General features: G+C 36.7%; 1 protein-coding gene across 1 annotated transcript in view; it reads right to left on the bottom strand.

Annotated features, from left to right (window-relative positions):
- Positions 1–16,953, bottom strand: part of tp53i11b (tumor protein p53 inducible protein 11b) — a 53,177-nt gene that overhangs the window by 4,742 nt on the left and 31,482 nt on the right. Inside the window, exons 2-5 of the mRNA XM_032585108.1 lie at positions 16,623–16,760; positions 8,681–8,739; positions 8,529–8,577; positions 7,041–7,137 (exon numbers count right to left, since the gene is read on the bottom strand). Coding sequence (XP_032440999.1) covers positions 7,041–7,137; positions 8,529–8,577; positions 8,681–8,739; positions 16,623–16,751 — 334 coding nt within the window. The 5' untranslated portion in view covers positions 16,752–16,760. The remainder of the gene's footprint in view (positions 1–7,040; positions 7,138–8,528; positions 8,578–8,680; positions 8,740–16,622; positions 16,761–16,953) is intronic.

Raw genomic sequence — 16,953 nt, 5'->3', positions numbered from 1 at the left:
TGTTATTGTTTACATCCGGACGTTTCGTGCATGCGCACAACTGTGGGAGAGCAAAAAGACGATTCTTTTCCGATCCGTTAACTGAACGAAACCTGTAGATGTTTCGTTCAGTTCATGTAGGCATCATTAACTCATCGCAGTGAGACACAGCAAAGGGGGGGAAGCAGAAAAACCGGTAAACAACAACAACGTAATACCATTTTTTTTCTCGCCACCCTACGAGCAGACTCGTTGCCATAGCAACAGACAAATGCCACTACGTGTTTCACGATTCAACACACAAAAAAAAACAAAAAACAAACAGTCCAACATTTCCCACACAAAGAGCAGAACATTCAGTCTGTTACAGTTTCATGTTTTTAGGCTTAATGTTTATTTTGCGATTATTAATAAGTGATCTCTGTGGTAGATTAGCTACCACTGCTATTAGCTTAGCTAACACTGCTAATTTAAACTCTGACGTAGCATCTACTCATGATACGTCAGAGTTTTTTAATTTAGTATCTGAACTGAAACACACCGCCTCACATCTACATGTTACGGTTGTCCAAAGTCGAGCAAGAATAATTGAACCACTTCCGTCTTCTTCGGTTTTTATTCTTTGTAACCTTGTTATCTAGTTGTCATAGTGTTGACAATTAGTAGCAAAGCACCGACTCCCTTTTTCTTTTACACAGCAGGCGTACATTTAAGATTTAGCGTGTTATATTTACAAATTAACAGCTAAAACCAATGGCAGTCATCATCAGCCAGCAGCTTTTTGCCCTCCAGCAGGGATCTCGCGTGTGTGACGTCACGCTGCAAAGGGTCCATTGGAGGAAGAAGAAGAAGAAGAAGGGGTGGGCAGCGAGGTGGGAGGGCTGATGGACTGCATCCTCTCCCTGCCAGGATCCATCTGTGTGGCAGATGAGCCTCCATCCTTCACCCCTACTGCTGCACCTCGTACTTGCCCCCCTCCCTCTCTGCTGCTCCCTGAAGCTCTGCTGACATTTATCATAATGAAGCCCGGCTCTAGCCGGCCTTATGGAGCTCAGCGATGATTTATGCTCATATCGCCTCGCCGTGACGCGCTTATAGTTTCAGCTTACCAAAACTGTAACCAGGCATTGGTTATGTTTATGATTTCTAAGATCACCTAAATTCAGATCCAAAAAAATAGCACTCAAGTAAATGTAGCTCTATTTCAACATATTTTTACCCAAATAAAACTAAAAAGTAATATAAGTAAAGAAATGACTAAAGTTGGAGTAAAAAAGTATTTGACAAAAAGTACTGAGTAACCGATCAAATTATCAATCATTCAGTATTTAGAAATGACATCATCAGGCGTACTAGAATATAAAGTTATGTGGTCATTTTGATATTTTCAAAACTAAAATGTCAATAATTCACATAATAAAAAATAAAAGGCAAAAGAAAATTTTTTCCAAATCAGTTTATCATCTCTACGATCCATTTTTGGGTTTATTAAGACCTTTTTTTTTCTCTGCAACAAATGCTAGCTTAATCTTAAAACACATTGGTGAAAAGGGACATCAGGAAGCTGCATATTCATTTGCATTTTAGCGGAAATTGTAACTTTTCAGCTGAGCATCAAAGCAGTTGGTAGGATTAACAATCTTGGCACAAGGAAATACATCTGACAAATAACATCCTGCCAGCATCTGCAGATGAATAAAGATCAAGGAGGATTGACCCGATTCTTCGAGGACAGGACAGGTTTTTATTATTTTTACTTTTAAAGTTACAGTCACCCCTGATGTAGCAAAACTGAGATTGTCTGGCACAATTTCTAAGATCACCTAAATTCAGAGCTGGGCAGAATACTCAAAAATTGTACTCGAGTAAAAGTAGCACTACTTGAACATATTTTTAATCAAGTAAAAGTAAAAGGTATTCCTCCAAGAAATTACTCAAGTAAGAGTAAATAAGTATTTGGTAATGAGTTTACTCAAGTACTGAGTAACTGATCAAATTATCAATAACTTGATATTTAAAAATTGCACAATGAGACAGAGCAAAAATATAAAAGCTATGTTGATATTTTAGAATGAAAATTAAAATAATTCATATAAATAAAAAACAAAATCAGGTGAAATATATATTTTTTTCAAATCAGTTTATTTATGAAATGAACAAAAACTGCAGGTGTGTGACTGTGTCTCATGGATTTTTGGTTAAAACATGTTTGTTTTTCATTCAGTGAAGCTGAAGAATCCAGAAATTTTACACTAGCAAGAGCAGCAATAAGTAGAAAGTGCAGTGTAGTAAAAATATTCCTAAAAGTATATATATAGGTTACTTTAAGTAAACGTTACAGAGTAAATGTAATTGTCATGGTGTGAAAACACTCTTCAGTTTGGAAGATGTTACTGGCTGTTTAAGTTTTAGTCAGGAAATGAAGTGAAGAGGTAAAAACAATATTTATTGGAAATCATAATCTACACCGTTTGTGTCAGAGACCACATCCTGCATCACTTCCTGTTTTTCATTTAAAGGTATTGCTCTGAATGTTGATATGAGTAAATTTAACCTTGCAGTTATTTCCTCACTCATAAACAAACTAGATTATTTGAATGCAATGTTGTTTTGTTTTTGGCATTGAGGAAATTGTCCAACCCAGTGTTTCTTCAACATGAGTTTGATAAAGACTTCAAAATGAGTGACATTGTCCTCATGAGATCAAAATACTCCAATAAAACCCTTATTATTGCATTTTCCCACACTGTCCTATAGGGCGTACAGTTAGGACAGCGGGTCAAACTCATCTTCATTTTTGGTCAAATCAAAATCTGAATCTTCTTAAAGGGCCGGTGTGCCACGATGTATTGATTAAAAACTAATTAAATTGTTAAAATATCAACACATTTTTTCAGCATTCAATAAGTGTTTCTTAAAATAAAATATTGAACATCTTTTCACACTGATCAGTCCATCCAGAATTTTGTAATCAAAATCACAGAGTTTGTGGTGCTAATTTAGAAATATTTGAAAGGAATTTTTATGACATTTGCTCTAATGTGTGATGTTAAATGTGACTTTTTATTAATCGTATCGGTCAGACTATAATTTGACATGAAATAAGGCTGAGGCAGCAGTCAATTAAACCCAAAGTTTTAGGCCAATTTTGAGTGAAAAATGTCATTAAAATCAGAAAAAATGTGGGAATCTGATGATTTTGTGTGAATTTTGCGGATTTGTGAAAAACTGGAGGGAACTTACTGATGTATTTTTTAGTGTAGAGGGCCACATAGAAATCTACTAGAGGGCCAGATTTGGCCCCTGAGCCTCAAGTTTGACACATGTGAGCTATAGGGATAACAACCCTAAATACACTGACAGCTTCTATGGATGGCTTAAACCAAAGCATAATCACATGTTGGAATGGCCTAGTCAAAGTTAAGTCCCAAATCTAATTAGCAGATGTTAGAAAACACTCCATAGCAAGACTTGCATCTGTAAATACAGCGAACAGTGGAAGCGACTGTAAAGGCTATTTTATTATTAATTTTTATAATAATTTTAAACTGAACCTGAATATTTAATTTATCCTTGTGATTTGTGAAAAACTGGAGGAACTTACTGATGCAACTTGGAGTCCAGAGGGCCACATAAAAAACTGTAGCGGTCCAGATCTGGCCCCGGGCCTCGGGTTTGACACAAGCGCTTTACAAAATAGACAAAGAAATAGTCGTTCTTGTAGCTCTATGAGTGCTAACCATAACAACGTCCATTTTAAAATGATGAAACAATTTTGGCAGAGATTGCTCTAAAGGTACATGATGAAAAAATTTACAACTATCTGAGAATATTACAACCAGTGAGATAATTAGTTGTTTGTTTGTGGTTCTTCTCCATCGCTCCCCATCGCTCTGTGTGTTAGCATTTCAGCCACTGGTAACACATATGGAGAGAGAGAATTGAAATCCATGGAAATCCAGATATTTTATTGACTTGCAATTAAATATAATATCCTTCCAAATGCTGCACACGCAGATACAGTGATGAAGACTATACTGTGCAGCTTTAAATGCCTGGAAGAGCAGAAAAATGTTCTATTTTACTTCTGAAAGAGAAAATTAAATTAGCTAAAACTGGTATTGTCAGGTCAGAGATTTTTAAACTACCTAAGATTCTCACCGGCTCATCGCTTATTTTTAATCCAGAAATGTTAAAGTTAGACTACAGTGCATGTCTCATGTTGGGTTTGGAGCAGAAGTGGGACAAAGTTATTAAAGTGATGAAATTCTGGAAAATGCTCAGACTGCTGTGCAGAGGTGAGAAGTTTGTGAGCTAAATCCTCCTCTTTCTTTTCTCCCTCCCTGGCCTTTAATCGCTGCCAGTTCTTCTTCATGGAGCCATTTAATCGCCTGACTGACGGACTGGTCTCAAATTAGGGCCGTTAAAATGATTGCTGCTCGTCTCTAAAATACAGTCTAAGAGCAGGGCGAAGCCGGCACAGCATAATTTATTTATAATCAGTGTCTGTCGCCTGTCAACGCCCGGCACAGAACAGCAGAATAAAAAAATAAACCTCGAATTTATTGGGTTTAGAGCAGCTTTTCTCAGACCTTTTCAGGCCACTTTAAGGTATTTAACAAAACCTCACGGACCGCCTAACATGAAACTCCCCCGCAGTAACACGACATCCTAATAAATACAACCTGAAATTGAAATATTTTTACTCGCGTATCGTTTTCTTTGTTCATTCATGCCGTTTGGTAAATGTGACTCGGGGCATTTTGAGTTATTTCAGATTATGAAAGCGAAGTTTTTAATCTTTCCAATGATGTCAAACACATTGGAAATAAATAAAAAAACAAGTTGTTCTTTATTACCAAGTGTTGTCTGCATTAATAACATTTTAGAGCTATTTGTGATTTAAAAGCACAAGAAAAGTAAAATAGACTTTGATTGCTTTGCTGTCCAATTTCTACTAACTCTATTTATCTATTGTATTTAATTAATTTAACAGTTTTTTATCAAGTTGACATTACCATTTTTAACCACAATATTTTGGTAAGCCAGGCTTATGCGTCACACTTTCAGCTCATGTTACAACAAATAAATATTTATCAATTTCATTTTATTATTACTTTATGTATCATTTATTAATTAAATCATCATTATTATTTATTAATTAATTCTTATCGTCCCAGTTGTTCTGTTTCTTTGAGAATAGCTATTTTTAAAATTTTGCTGTGATTCTGATAAACAGTTGCAGCATCTTGCGCACCACTAGGGGGCGTTTAGAGTTTAGATCACACGTGTCTAACTCACGGTCCGGGGGCCAAATCTGGCCCGCTCTAGCCTGTTTGTGTGGCCCTCTAGTCTCCAGACCGTGATTGTGGAAATTCACATAAAATCAAGTTTTTATGCTAATGCACAATTTAAGTTTATTGATAATTTTCCACAAAAATTGAGAAAAGCGTTGGGTTGAAGTTTCGCCAACTCTCTGTAGGAGTCAGTTATTTTTCACTTTTCCAACACTGCTTCCTCAAATAGCAAATAGCATTTATAAAATGCACACAGCTATTTTTTTGATATTTTAAGAGTTTATTAATGGGTTTTATCAATACATCCTGGCACATCCGGCTCATTAAGAACATTCATGATCTTAATTTGACACCTCTGGTTTAGAGTAAAGCGAAAAATGAAACAAAGTGCATTTCCTTGTGTCTGCGCCTCAGCAGTCCTGCCATTTCCCACCAAATTCCCCCCGGATTTAAACTTGACATCTGAAGCGACCGAAACAAGAGGCGACTGGAGCATTAGCTGTTAGTTTTCTTGAGAATTTCTCTCCTCCACTGCCTGAAGCCGTCTTCCTTCCTGGAGAACTGAACTGTATCAGATTAAAGCAGCATCTGCTTGGGGCCTGAAAGAGAGACTTTTCCAGCACAGAGAGAGCTCTTTATGTCACGTCTGAATGAGGAGTGTGTGCCAGTTCTAATGAATGCATTAGAAGGCATTATCGCAAAAAATTCACATGCAGTTGAGCAATGAGTATTTATAGCATTTGCACAAATAAATGTTAAAACCCTGCAGAGGTGGGCACTGTACCTAAAAACTGTACTCAAGTAAGAGTAGCACTACTTTAGCTTATTTTTACTCAAGTAGTATAAAGTAGTCATTTAAGAAATTACTCAAGAGTAAAGAAGTATTTGGTAAAAAGTCCACTCAAGTACTGACTAACTGATCAAATGATCAATTATTTAATATTTAAGAATTAAATCATAAGATGAACCAAAATGTAAAATTAACTGGAATTTTTGGCATTTTAAAAGCTCAAAATGAAAATAGTTCATATAAAAAAAAGTAATTAGGCAAAAGAAAAATTTTTTTCCAAATGAATTTCTTTCTATATAAATCTTATGAAACTAATAAAACCTGATTTTGTTTGTTAAAACAAGCTTGTTTTTCATTCAGTGAACTTACTCACACACTATAAAAACAAAATCTTATCAGGTACTTTTGGTCTAGATTCTAGTGCAAATATCTTAGTAAACTTGAAATAAAACTAACTTACAAGTAACCTTTTAGCAGCTTGTTTTAAGTAAACAATTCCTTGTTATTTTACTTATAACAGGACATTTTCCCATGTTACAAGTTAATTTATCTGCCAATGGAACTAGTAATTTTAATCAATAATAAACATGTACTTAAAACAAACCTCTTGCTGAAAAGTTACTTGCATGTTAGTTTGTCTAATTTCAAGTTTACCAAGATGTTTGCACTAGAAACTAGACCAAAAGTACCTGGTAAGATTTTGTGTTTTTGCAGTGCAGTGAAGTAGAGAACCCAGAAATTTTACTCCAGTAAAATTAGCGATGCATCATAATAAAATTACTTAAGTAAAAGTAAAAAGTACAGTACAGTAATTTTTCCCCCCCCAAAAAAGTTACTCAAGTAAAGGTAACTTGTTACTACCCAACTGTGACACACTGTGCCAACAATGAGAAAGCCTTCAGAGTCACCGGGCATGATGGGAAATTGGATGTATTTTCTGTCTTTCTTGTGAATTTGGACATTTTGAAACTTACTGAGCAGCGCTGCTCCATAAAGGCGGACAGAGATGCTAGTTGTGGAAAGCTCCTCCTCGAAAACAAGCTCGTAGAGTTGGTTGGGAAACACCAGAGCCTGTATGGGGGGGAAAGAAAGACTCAACACAGTCCTGTCATATCAACACAGTAGCATTCTGTGCTTCCCAAAGTCTTTTGGGCTGTGAGTCAGTGTCACCGCTCATACCCAGAACACTGAGGATATTGAGAATTTGATAGCGAGGCTGACAAAGAGGGAGTTGTGTGTGCAGATGACGCTCAGTAATACACTGATGATGACTCTGGAGATAGCTCTGTGTCTAATATTTTGCAAAATTTTTATTATCTGCACATTTTTTATTGATGGTGTCAATTAAAACTGAACGACTTTTGAAATGCTTCAGCATTAAAGTGATACAAGATTAGTTTAACATATTGGCCTAAATATGTTGTAATTTTCCTATTAACTAAAAAATTACTGTTTTTGATACGCCAACAATCATAATTATTTAAAAAAATTATAACTTTTGTTATATTTTCCACCCATGGACGTCGCCATGTTTTCACCTGTTGGGTTGATGATGTCATTAGGTCCATTCTGTACTGGAGTCTACCGAGTGAACACAGGAAGGCTAACTTTACCCGAGTTGCTGTTTGTCATATTGTGTTTGACTGGTGTAATTTTAGATAATGCCACACTGTCTGGACCTGGATATCTTCCCACACGAATCTGGATAATTTGACACATGAAAAAAAAAAAGAAGAGCGCAGTGGAAGAGAGCTGGAGCCAAACAACTTCTAAAAGGACCTAATCTGTGCTCTCAACATTTCTCTCCAGAAGACTTTGAGTCACTTGTACGAGCAAAACTGACAAAGGATCATTACCTTAACAAGCTAAAAATAAATGCAGTGCTGACAGTTTTTATCCACAAAGTGCCTAAACCCTGCTGCCACCAGAGCGTTGGAAGCTCTTTAAATGCTAATGGAGCTCTTGAGGCAGTAGTACGGTGCCACTGGACCTGGATACCGGACCCTAAACAGCTGTTATTGAACCGGACACAGAGCTGTAGAAGTACTTACTGGACCACATACTCCGACCAGAGGTAAGTGTCATTCATTGTTTCATTTATGAAGTTGAAGGTAGCAGCAAAACACCAACTCCTACGGCCAACTCTGTCCTCTTCCTCTGTTTGGTCCTCCTCATCTTCATCACCTCTTGTGATTTCTACGTTCCGATCGATTTCAATGCACTCTGGTTCAATTTGCAAAGGCTTAATAATGTTAATCACTGCTTTGGCTGGACGGCGCTAGCGCAGTTGGACTATTATATGTCATTTACCCAGAATGCATTGCAGCGTGAACAACATGGCGACGTTCATGTGACAATATTTTACTAAAATGTCTAAAAACTAAATGTTTTTACATCTAAAATAAAGATTTCTCAAACAAAGTCTATTGTTACAGCTAACCGGGGAGCTTTTAAACACTTACCGTTATGGCCATTAGTGTGAAACCCACAGCAGAGACGAGAATCCAAACCCTAAGAGGAAAAAAAACATGCCATAATGAATCCGTCTTAAAACAAATGGAAACAAAAGCGTGCTAAACTCTGCTGTGAAGTCAGAGAGCACTCAAAGTCTCACCTCAACCCGATCGGCTCTCGCACTGCAAACTTCAACTCGTTTCCGAGCATCTGACTAATCTGTGAGCAAACAGGGCAGCAGAGGAAGAAAAAAAGGAAATGAGTGATGAGAGGGGAAATGTTATCACAAATATCTCGCCAGATATTTAGCATCCGATAACGCTCGACAAGCAGGGATGGAAAATACCCTGTAGCTGTACTTAAAGCTGCATAGCTCTTAAAAAGAAGCACTTTAAATCAACCTTGGGGAGAGGAAGAACAGATTATTATGCTAACTGGAGACTCAGAAAGTCCTCACCTCCTTAATGACCTGTTTCTCATAACATTGCACAATGCATTCTTAATGAATAATCAAGTTGCTGTTGCTATGCCAAAAGGAAAAAGAAAAAACTTTGGAGCTGGAAAAAAAAAAAACTTCCAGAGGAATTCTGTTATGGATGGAGAGAAACCAAAACACTGCAGCACAAAATGAGTTTTATTGGTATTTTATATAATAAACTGGCACAGACTGGTACATAACTGGAAAGTAGAAGTATTTTATAAGTAAAAATCATTGTCATTTATCCCCCTCTTACTCTAACACCCTTTAATTAAATCCAGTGCAATGACCTTATTACTAAAAAACAACTACCATTGAACTGTTTCAGGAAATAAGTAAAGCAATGGATATTAGATCAAAATTGTACTCATATTTTTAACTAAATATATTTTTAGATTTTATAATATTTACTGTAAATTATACTAGTTTTAGCTGGACTTTGAAATCTGTCATAAATAATAGATCATGCATGTTAATTTAATCCAATCTGATTACTTTTAATCTTTTTGCAGAGAGGAAAGGTCAAAGGTTTCTGTTAGATGTGCAGAAGATTTTCCAGGTGGAATTACAAGTTTTTCTGATTTTCATTTGTAAAAACCATGACTGCTTTTTCCTTCCACTCCATATTTTGTCCTCTATGCTGTGCAAGTCAGACAGCATCCCAGTAAAATACATTAATGTTTGTGCATGTAATGCAACAAAACGTGAAAACAGACAAACACACAATTCCTAAAACTGTAATTCCTGGATGTTAGCAATTCAGATACCCTGAATGAGAAACCAAATAGCTGCAGTCGTGGCACCAGGTACCTTACAAAGATTCGATAAACACATTAACAAAAATTTTGTTCCATAATGCTTCAACAGTGAGCTGCCACGCTTCAATACTGAGGAAGCTCAGTCAAAGGTTATCAAGCATTTCCTTTCATATCTTTTAGACGATGCCAGAACATGAAATTTCCTGAAAATTCTGATTCAAACTCTGTTTCCTCAAATGCAAGGAGGAGTGGAGTAACCACTGCCAGGCGATTAGCATGAATAATCTGTTTAAAAATAAGTTTGTTCTGTGATATTTGCAAAAGAGAAATCAGAATGACCTAGAGATCCATTTCTACAGGTCAGAACTTTACAAACTCAGAAATTGGTTTCACCATCTCTAATAGATGCATCTCTGATCAACCCATAGGACTCAAAACAAAAAATAAAACTAAAACATGTTCGCTGGATAATTCAGAATCCGTTTGAGATGAACAACATGTCTTTTAAGCTTCCCTCTGTTAAATACTTAAGAGTTTTCTGTGTGCAGAGCCGTACGTTCAGCATAGAAAGGTTATTTCTATTTTTTATCTGCAAAGAGCAGAAGTTCTGTCCTCAAGTAACTGGAAATTATGTTCTCAGAAATGCGCCTGACAAATTTAGATTTTCCTTTTCAGACTGAGATACAGAAGGGCAAGGGGTAAATAAACTTCCCCCGAAAAAAAAGGAAAGTAAAAGTCAGAATTAAAAATAAAACTCAGCCAGGTTTTACCCCAACAACTCTTCTTAAATCCCTACCTCCTGTTTATTTTTTTAAACTTTTATAATCTCTAGGGGGGGGAAAACACACATTAGATCATACATAACAAAAGAAAACCGTTTTTCTGAGTTTCAAACATCAATTAGACTCCTTCATCCTGAAATGCGTCGTCTCTGAAGAGGAGCAGCGTTGGAGTCAGACGGCATTACAGAAACTAAAAATACATAAAGAACGCAACACGAGAGAAATGATGAATCACTTTCTGGCTCGCCGTGTTTACTGGGAGCTCAGCATCAATTGGAAAGTAATTTTCTGTTCGACAAAACCGCAAAACATCAAAGTGATTGAAAGAAAAGCGCTGACACTCAGGCAAAAGGAGGAGGGTTTTACAATTTAAGATACAATCTTTATTGTCACTGTACCAACATACAACTGGAGCAGCGTATCTGTCCACTGATGCTTGAAAGGTGCACAGAAAAATAAATTGAGCAATAAAAAAGGGGATTTAGCTAAAAATGGCACTTTAGTTCATATTTATATTTTAATATTTATACACAAACAATTTAAATAGATTTATATAAAAGGAAAGAGACTAAATTTTTCTAGATGATTAGTTCAAATAAGACTAACTTAAAAGTAACTTTTCAGGATGATATGAGAGCTTATTTTAAGTAAATAACTCCTTAATATTAATCAAAACGTCTTGATCCACTGGCAGATAAATTAATTTGTAAACATGGAAAAAATGTTTTGTTGTAAGTGAAATAATCTGCCAATGGAACTAATAATTTTTCATCAGTATAATAATTTAAACAAGCTTGTATTTGTTGCTAAAAAGTTACTTTTAAGTGAGTTTGTCTTATTTCAAGTGTACTACGATATTTGCACTAGAAACTACAAAAAATACTTGGTAAGACTTTGTGTGTTTGCAGTGTACTGAAGAAATTTAAATCTAAATTTGGATCAACGTCACATCTGAGCCTGTCTTAATAAGTTTTGCTGGACGATAAATTGTTGCAGAAGTTATGGCGATAAACGATAATATTGTTGTTTTGAGACCATTTTCACTGGTAATGTCATGACAATAATGCAAAAACATCCTTAAAGATCAATAAACTTTAAATTCTAATTAACATTTAATGCTGGAACTGGGAGACATTTTAAGTTTTTTGGGTAGAAAGGGAGAAAAACGATGAATCATGCAATGGTAATTACTGATCTCGTTTTAATTTATCATGCTATTAATTGATTTATTGCGACCGGCCTGATAGAGACTATGTAGTTATTACTTTAAATGTACATGAAGCTGTTTTTCAAGAATTTGCAAATAAGCAAGAAAGCCAAAAAAAAAACATTCCCTTTGATTTATTTCTAAACGTTCGCCCGCGGCTGCTGCCATCTTTGAACGGGAGCTTTAAAAAAACGGAGTCCCTTGGAGCCAAAACCTAAAAATTACCGAGATGAAAAGTTTCAGTCAGAAACCATTACATCCTTCCTGGCTGTGCAGCTGACGCGCCTGTTTGTGGGTCCCGGTGCACCAGCTGCAAACACATGACCAGGTGAATCAGGCTTCCTGTGCCGCGCTCCAGAGGCTGTTTTTGACAGGAACACATAAATATTCATGACCGCCATGACAAATACTCAAAGGGGACTGAGAGTTAACTGATGGCTCTGGGTTGCCTGGGGGTATGAGAGAAAAACAGGAAAGAGACGCAAACGGGCCTAATTACGGCTCGTGTTCACATCAGTCGGTTAGATCCAGAGAAGAACTGGCTGGTTTCAGAGACTCAGAGGATTAAAAATAATTCAAAAACAGTCAGAGCACAGGAACATATTCACATCCTCTAAAGCTTTTAAACGACAAACTACAACAAAGCAGAGGTTTGTAGGAGGACCAGAGTCTTTGGTCCGGATCAGAGGTGAATACAACTAAAAGTGTATTCACACCTTCCCAAGTGAACTGGACTTTCTGGACAAACAAACTGGAATTTAATTAAATGGACGAAACAAAGCTGGTGTGATGCAGAGCCGAGTAGAAACTAGTTACATTTACCTGAGTAAATGAATTCGTCATTTCCGTCCAAAATTCCAAAATCTTGACATAACTTTATATTTTGGTCTGAATATGTAATATTTAAATATTAAATGACTGATAATTTGATCAGTTACTCGGTACTTGAGTACTCGGTACCTTTTACCAAATAAAAGTAGGTTTTTACCAAGTCTACTTGGTAAATGTCTTCCAAGTCTGAGCTTAAACTGTGTCACAAAGAATAATTGTCCAAAGTTTTAATGTCTAGATGTGCAGAGCAGGTCTGTCATGATAAAGTTTTGCTGGACAATAAATTGTCCCAGAAGTTATCGCGATAAACAATAATGTAATTTTGAAACCATTTTCAAGTAACATAATAGTAATGGCATAAAAATGCAAGAATACACTCTCAAAGATCAATAAACCTTAAATTCTAACAGACATTTAACACTGAAGACATTTTGAATATCCAAAATAAATAAACAAAACAGAAACAACAAATAAAATTGACACTGAAGTTAAAAAAGATCTATTTGAGACCAAAGCACCAGACTTTTACCATCCAGTGTTTGGCAGAAAGAGAGAAAAAAGGATAAATCATGCAAATTATTGAGCACAATTTAATTTATCATGCGGTTAATTGATTTATTGCAACAGGCCTAGTGCAGAGCTGATAGAAACATTTTCAAAATATCTTAAAACCATAAAGTTGTTTGTGTTTGTACTGAACACAAAGTACCAATAAAACACAAAGAGGCCACAGTGAGTCACTACCAGTGTTTTCACATTAAGCAGGTCGACAGCAGTCACTATTTCATGTGTGCCAGTCAAGCAGCCAAGGTTGAAGAGTATTCACAAAACAGTATGATGAGGGCTTGAGTCAAGGCTTGTTTGTTGCTACAGCACCATAGAGCTAAAGCAGTACATTGTTAGGGTCAATGGAGCCGTTGGTAACAATAGACAGGACAAGCAACAGAGCCTGGCGATTCAACACTACCAATGCTCCTCAGCTGTCTTTGTAAAGTATCTGCTGTTACTCTTATCAGTGAAGAAGTCAGGAAGAGACGGTCAGCAGGCCGCACTTCCCTCCTTTGTTTATGGGTCCCACAAGGTCAAGTCCAACCGTTTCCTTTAGTCTATAACTTAAGCTAGCCGTTTACTTTTAGATTCGATCCCATGGGTCTCTTGTCCACACAAGAACAACAACAAAACAATTCACTCCACACACAATCTAACCAACTACTTTTGGTCTAGTTTCTAGAGCAAATATTGAAGGACACCTAGAAATAAGACATCTAAATTAGAAATAACTTTTCAGCAAGATGTAGCAGCTTTTTAAAGTAAATAATTCCTCAATACTGATGAAAAAGTTCTAGTTCCACTGGCAGATCATTTCACTTATAATGTGAGAAAAACGTTTTGTTACAACTGAAACTAGAACGAACTAGAACTTTTTTTTATCAATATCGGTATCGGTACTGATATTGAAAGAAATTCTAGATCAGGTATTGGTGACAATGTGCCTGACCCATAAGGGCAGATCTATTCAGTATAATTCTATGCTCTGAGCGACTTTATGCTTTATTTATTTTACATTATATTTAATAATTTAATTTTGTGAACAAAAGGTTTGTTGCAGTTTGACCCACGTAGTCAACTTGTTGTTTTTATTAGTTCCAGTTTCTTTATTATTTATTTAACATTGTCTGTCCTCCTAACGGAACTGACTAAATAAATTAAAGTTGTTTTTACACGAATGACCAAGCTAGTGAAGCTCTTGGTGCATTTAAGTTTGCTTTACTGCTGTACTAAATTTGTAATTCAGTACATTTTTGTCTGTGTGTAAAATAAAAGAAACACTTTAAATCAATTTTGCTGTTTTTCTGTATCCAATCGGTATCGGCTGATACCAACTTCAGATATCGGTATCAAAACTGAAAAACGTGGATCGGTGTGTTCCTAGTACCAACCACATAAAAATAAAGATTTACTGGTAATTCTTGCTGCTCTTGTTTTACCCAGTCAGTGCTGAAGAGTTTGCGTCTAATCAAATAATAGTCTGTCAGAAACAGAGAGATGCATCGCTGTTGTAAGTGAATTTATTTAAATGCGTCTGTTTTCACTACTGCGCTCGCTGAAAGAGATTTGTGTGACAGATGTCTGGGTTAGGCTCCGTGCTAAAACATTGAGAGAGAAAACAAACATTCAGGAGGGCTGAGAAAAGGGGGATGACATCTCATCACAAGCTATCAGCTGCCGCCGTATGCCTGCTCCCTTCTGCTCTGTTCCCTCCGCTCGCTTCCCTGATTAATATTTCAGAGCAGAGCTGTCTGCTGTGGCCACGCACAGCGATGAAATCTCACATTTAAAAAAAATGATAAAAACTGTGATATTTGAGTCCTTTGGAAGGAGAGAAATGACCCACAACCTGCAGCTATGGCATGAAATCAAAATATTCCGCCTCTGTTTGAACAAACCAGCATGGGAGCCATTATGTTTTGGTTTGCATTGTCCATAAGTACGGACATAAACACAAGAGGAAGTAATCCAACACGTGAGATGAAACGGGCTGGCGGCCTCCCGGGGGAGCCGGCCATATCTCAGCGGAGCTGCACGAGCCCAGAGCATTACGTGATCCAGATTCCCTGAAGCATGAGAGGCGAAAGCCCACGACAGAGACGAGCCAATTAACAGCCCACTGCGGCTTTTAAGAGGAATCCAGAACTCCTCTGTGGGTTAATATCGGCATCTGGCACTTTTCTTTATGCACTGCTGGACTAATGGCAGTTTAACTGAATGGCTTCATTTATAGCAGAGCTGTTTGTAAGGGCTGAGGCGATTCATCGGGTTAATGGTGACGAATCAGTTACTGAATCAGCTAATTTAGTATTTCAAAAAAACGCGACTCAAAAAAGGTAATTTGCTGAAGAAACAATAAACTCAAAGCAGCAGTGAAGTCAAAGCTCTACAAAATACACAATTCTGGAAAATATTAAGAGACCAGTTAAAATGATCAGTTCTCCGATTTTACTTTTATATGTCTGAGTAAAATTAACCATGTTCTTTTATTCCATGAACTATTTACTACTAGTAGTTATTTTTATTTGGAGAAAATAAGAAATGGTCAAAATAATAAAAAGATGCTTTCAGACCTCAAATAGTGTAAAGAAAACAAGTTGATATTCATTTAGAAACCACAAAGCTAATGTTTTCAGCAGGTTTTAATGGGCTCTTAGCTTTTTCCAGAGCTTTATTTACATTTTGCATTTAAGATTAAAATAAGAAAATCCTTTGTAAGTTAGTGGTATAGTTTTAGCTTCACCCAGTGGTTTTAGGCAACATTTCCAATCTAATTCTTTAATAAGAGCCAGTATTATGTGTTTTCCAGTCTCATGGTGTCATTTTAATAGCACAATCAAACAACTATGTTTCTTGAGTTGTTATAAAATTGAGATTAAATATATCAAATATAACTTGTAACTGAATGCCTTGAATTTGGGCCTCTGTCTCTTTAAGAAACGCCTGCTCTTTTTGAAACTCCGCCTTCAGGAAGTCATCACAACATGGCTCCTCTATTAACCCTATAACGGTTTTTTTTTGTTTTGTTTTTTTTTTTACCAGAGTTTCATAAGTAGCTCCTATAATGAGATCAGCAGAAGCTCAGTTCCACCAGGTGTTTGCTAATTGCTTCTGGCTAGTCTGAAGGAGCTGAGTGGGGGAGGAGCTTTGACCTTGAAGGCGGGGCTTGGTCCCACCAGGCGTTTTGCACAGCTGATTAGTGGTTGCCATGGAGATTAAAAGATTCCTCAAACATTCGTGGAAAAATCAAGGCATCAAGTTTGTTTTTGATATTTTTGTAAAGCTCAAAAATGTCAATTTTACATAAAAATGCCTCTTTAATCAGTTAATCCAAAAATAGTCAGATATGTTTCTAATACTGTACAGAAAATATTTAAAACAAAAACCAGCAGAATGTGCCTATTTTTTTTTTTATCGATTGATTAATTATCAGAATAATCGCTAGCTGCAGCTACTTCTTGTCCTAATAAACTCGCTTTTGGTGTGAACGTCCCAACCTTGGAGCGGTGCACTTCCCCGTCATCGTCCTCGCCACCAACCCCGAGGATCTTCCGGCTCTTTAGACGGCTGATCAGGTCCGTCTGACTGTGCTTCTTCATGAGCGGAGGGTGACTTTTAGATGACATGGTGCACACCTGGAACAGAAAGAAAAACTGCTGTGAATGGTTGGGAAAAAAGTAAGGAGTAAGGAATCAGTACCTACCAATCTAGAAGAAATACCTTCAGGACTTTAGTTGTGCAAGAATTACATAACAGGACTCTTCCAAACATAGGCAACAGTCAAGGAAGTAGTGAAAGTAGTTTCATTTCTGCCTGTAAAGGTCTTAA

This window comes from Xiphophorus hellerii, chromosome 2 (genome assembly GCF_003331165.1).
Source record: "Xiphophorus hellerii strain 12219 chromosome 2, Xiphophorus_hellerii-4.1, whole genome shotgun sequence".
Lineage (NCBI taxonomy): Eukaryota > Metazoa > Chordata > Actinopteri > Cyprinodontiformes > Poeciliidae > Xiphophorus > Xiphophorus hellerii.
Note: the sequence above shows the minus strand (reverse complement) of the source record. Positions and strands in the feature narration are given on the sequence as shown.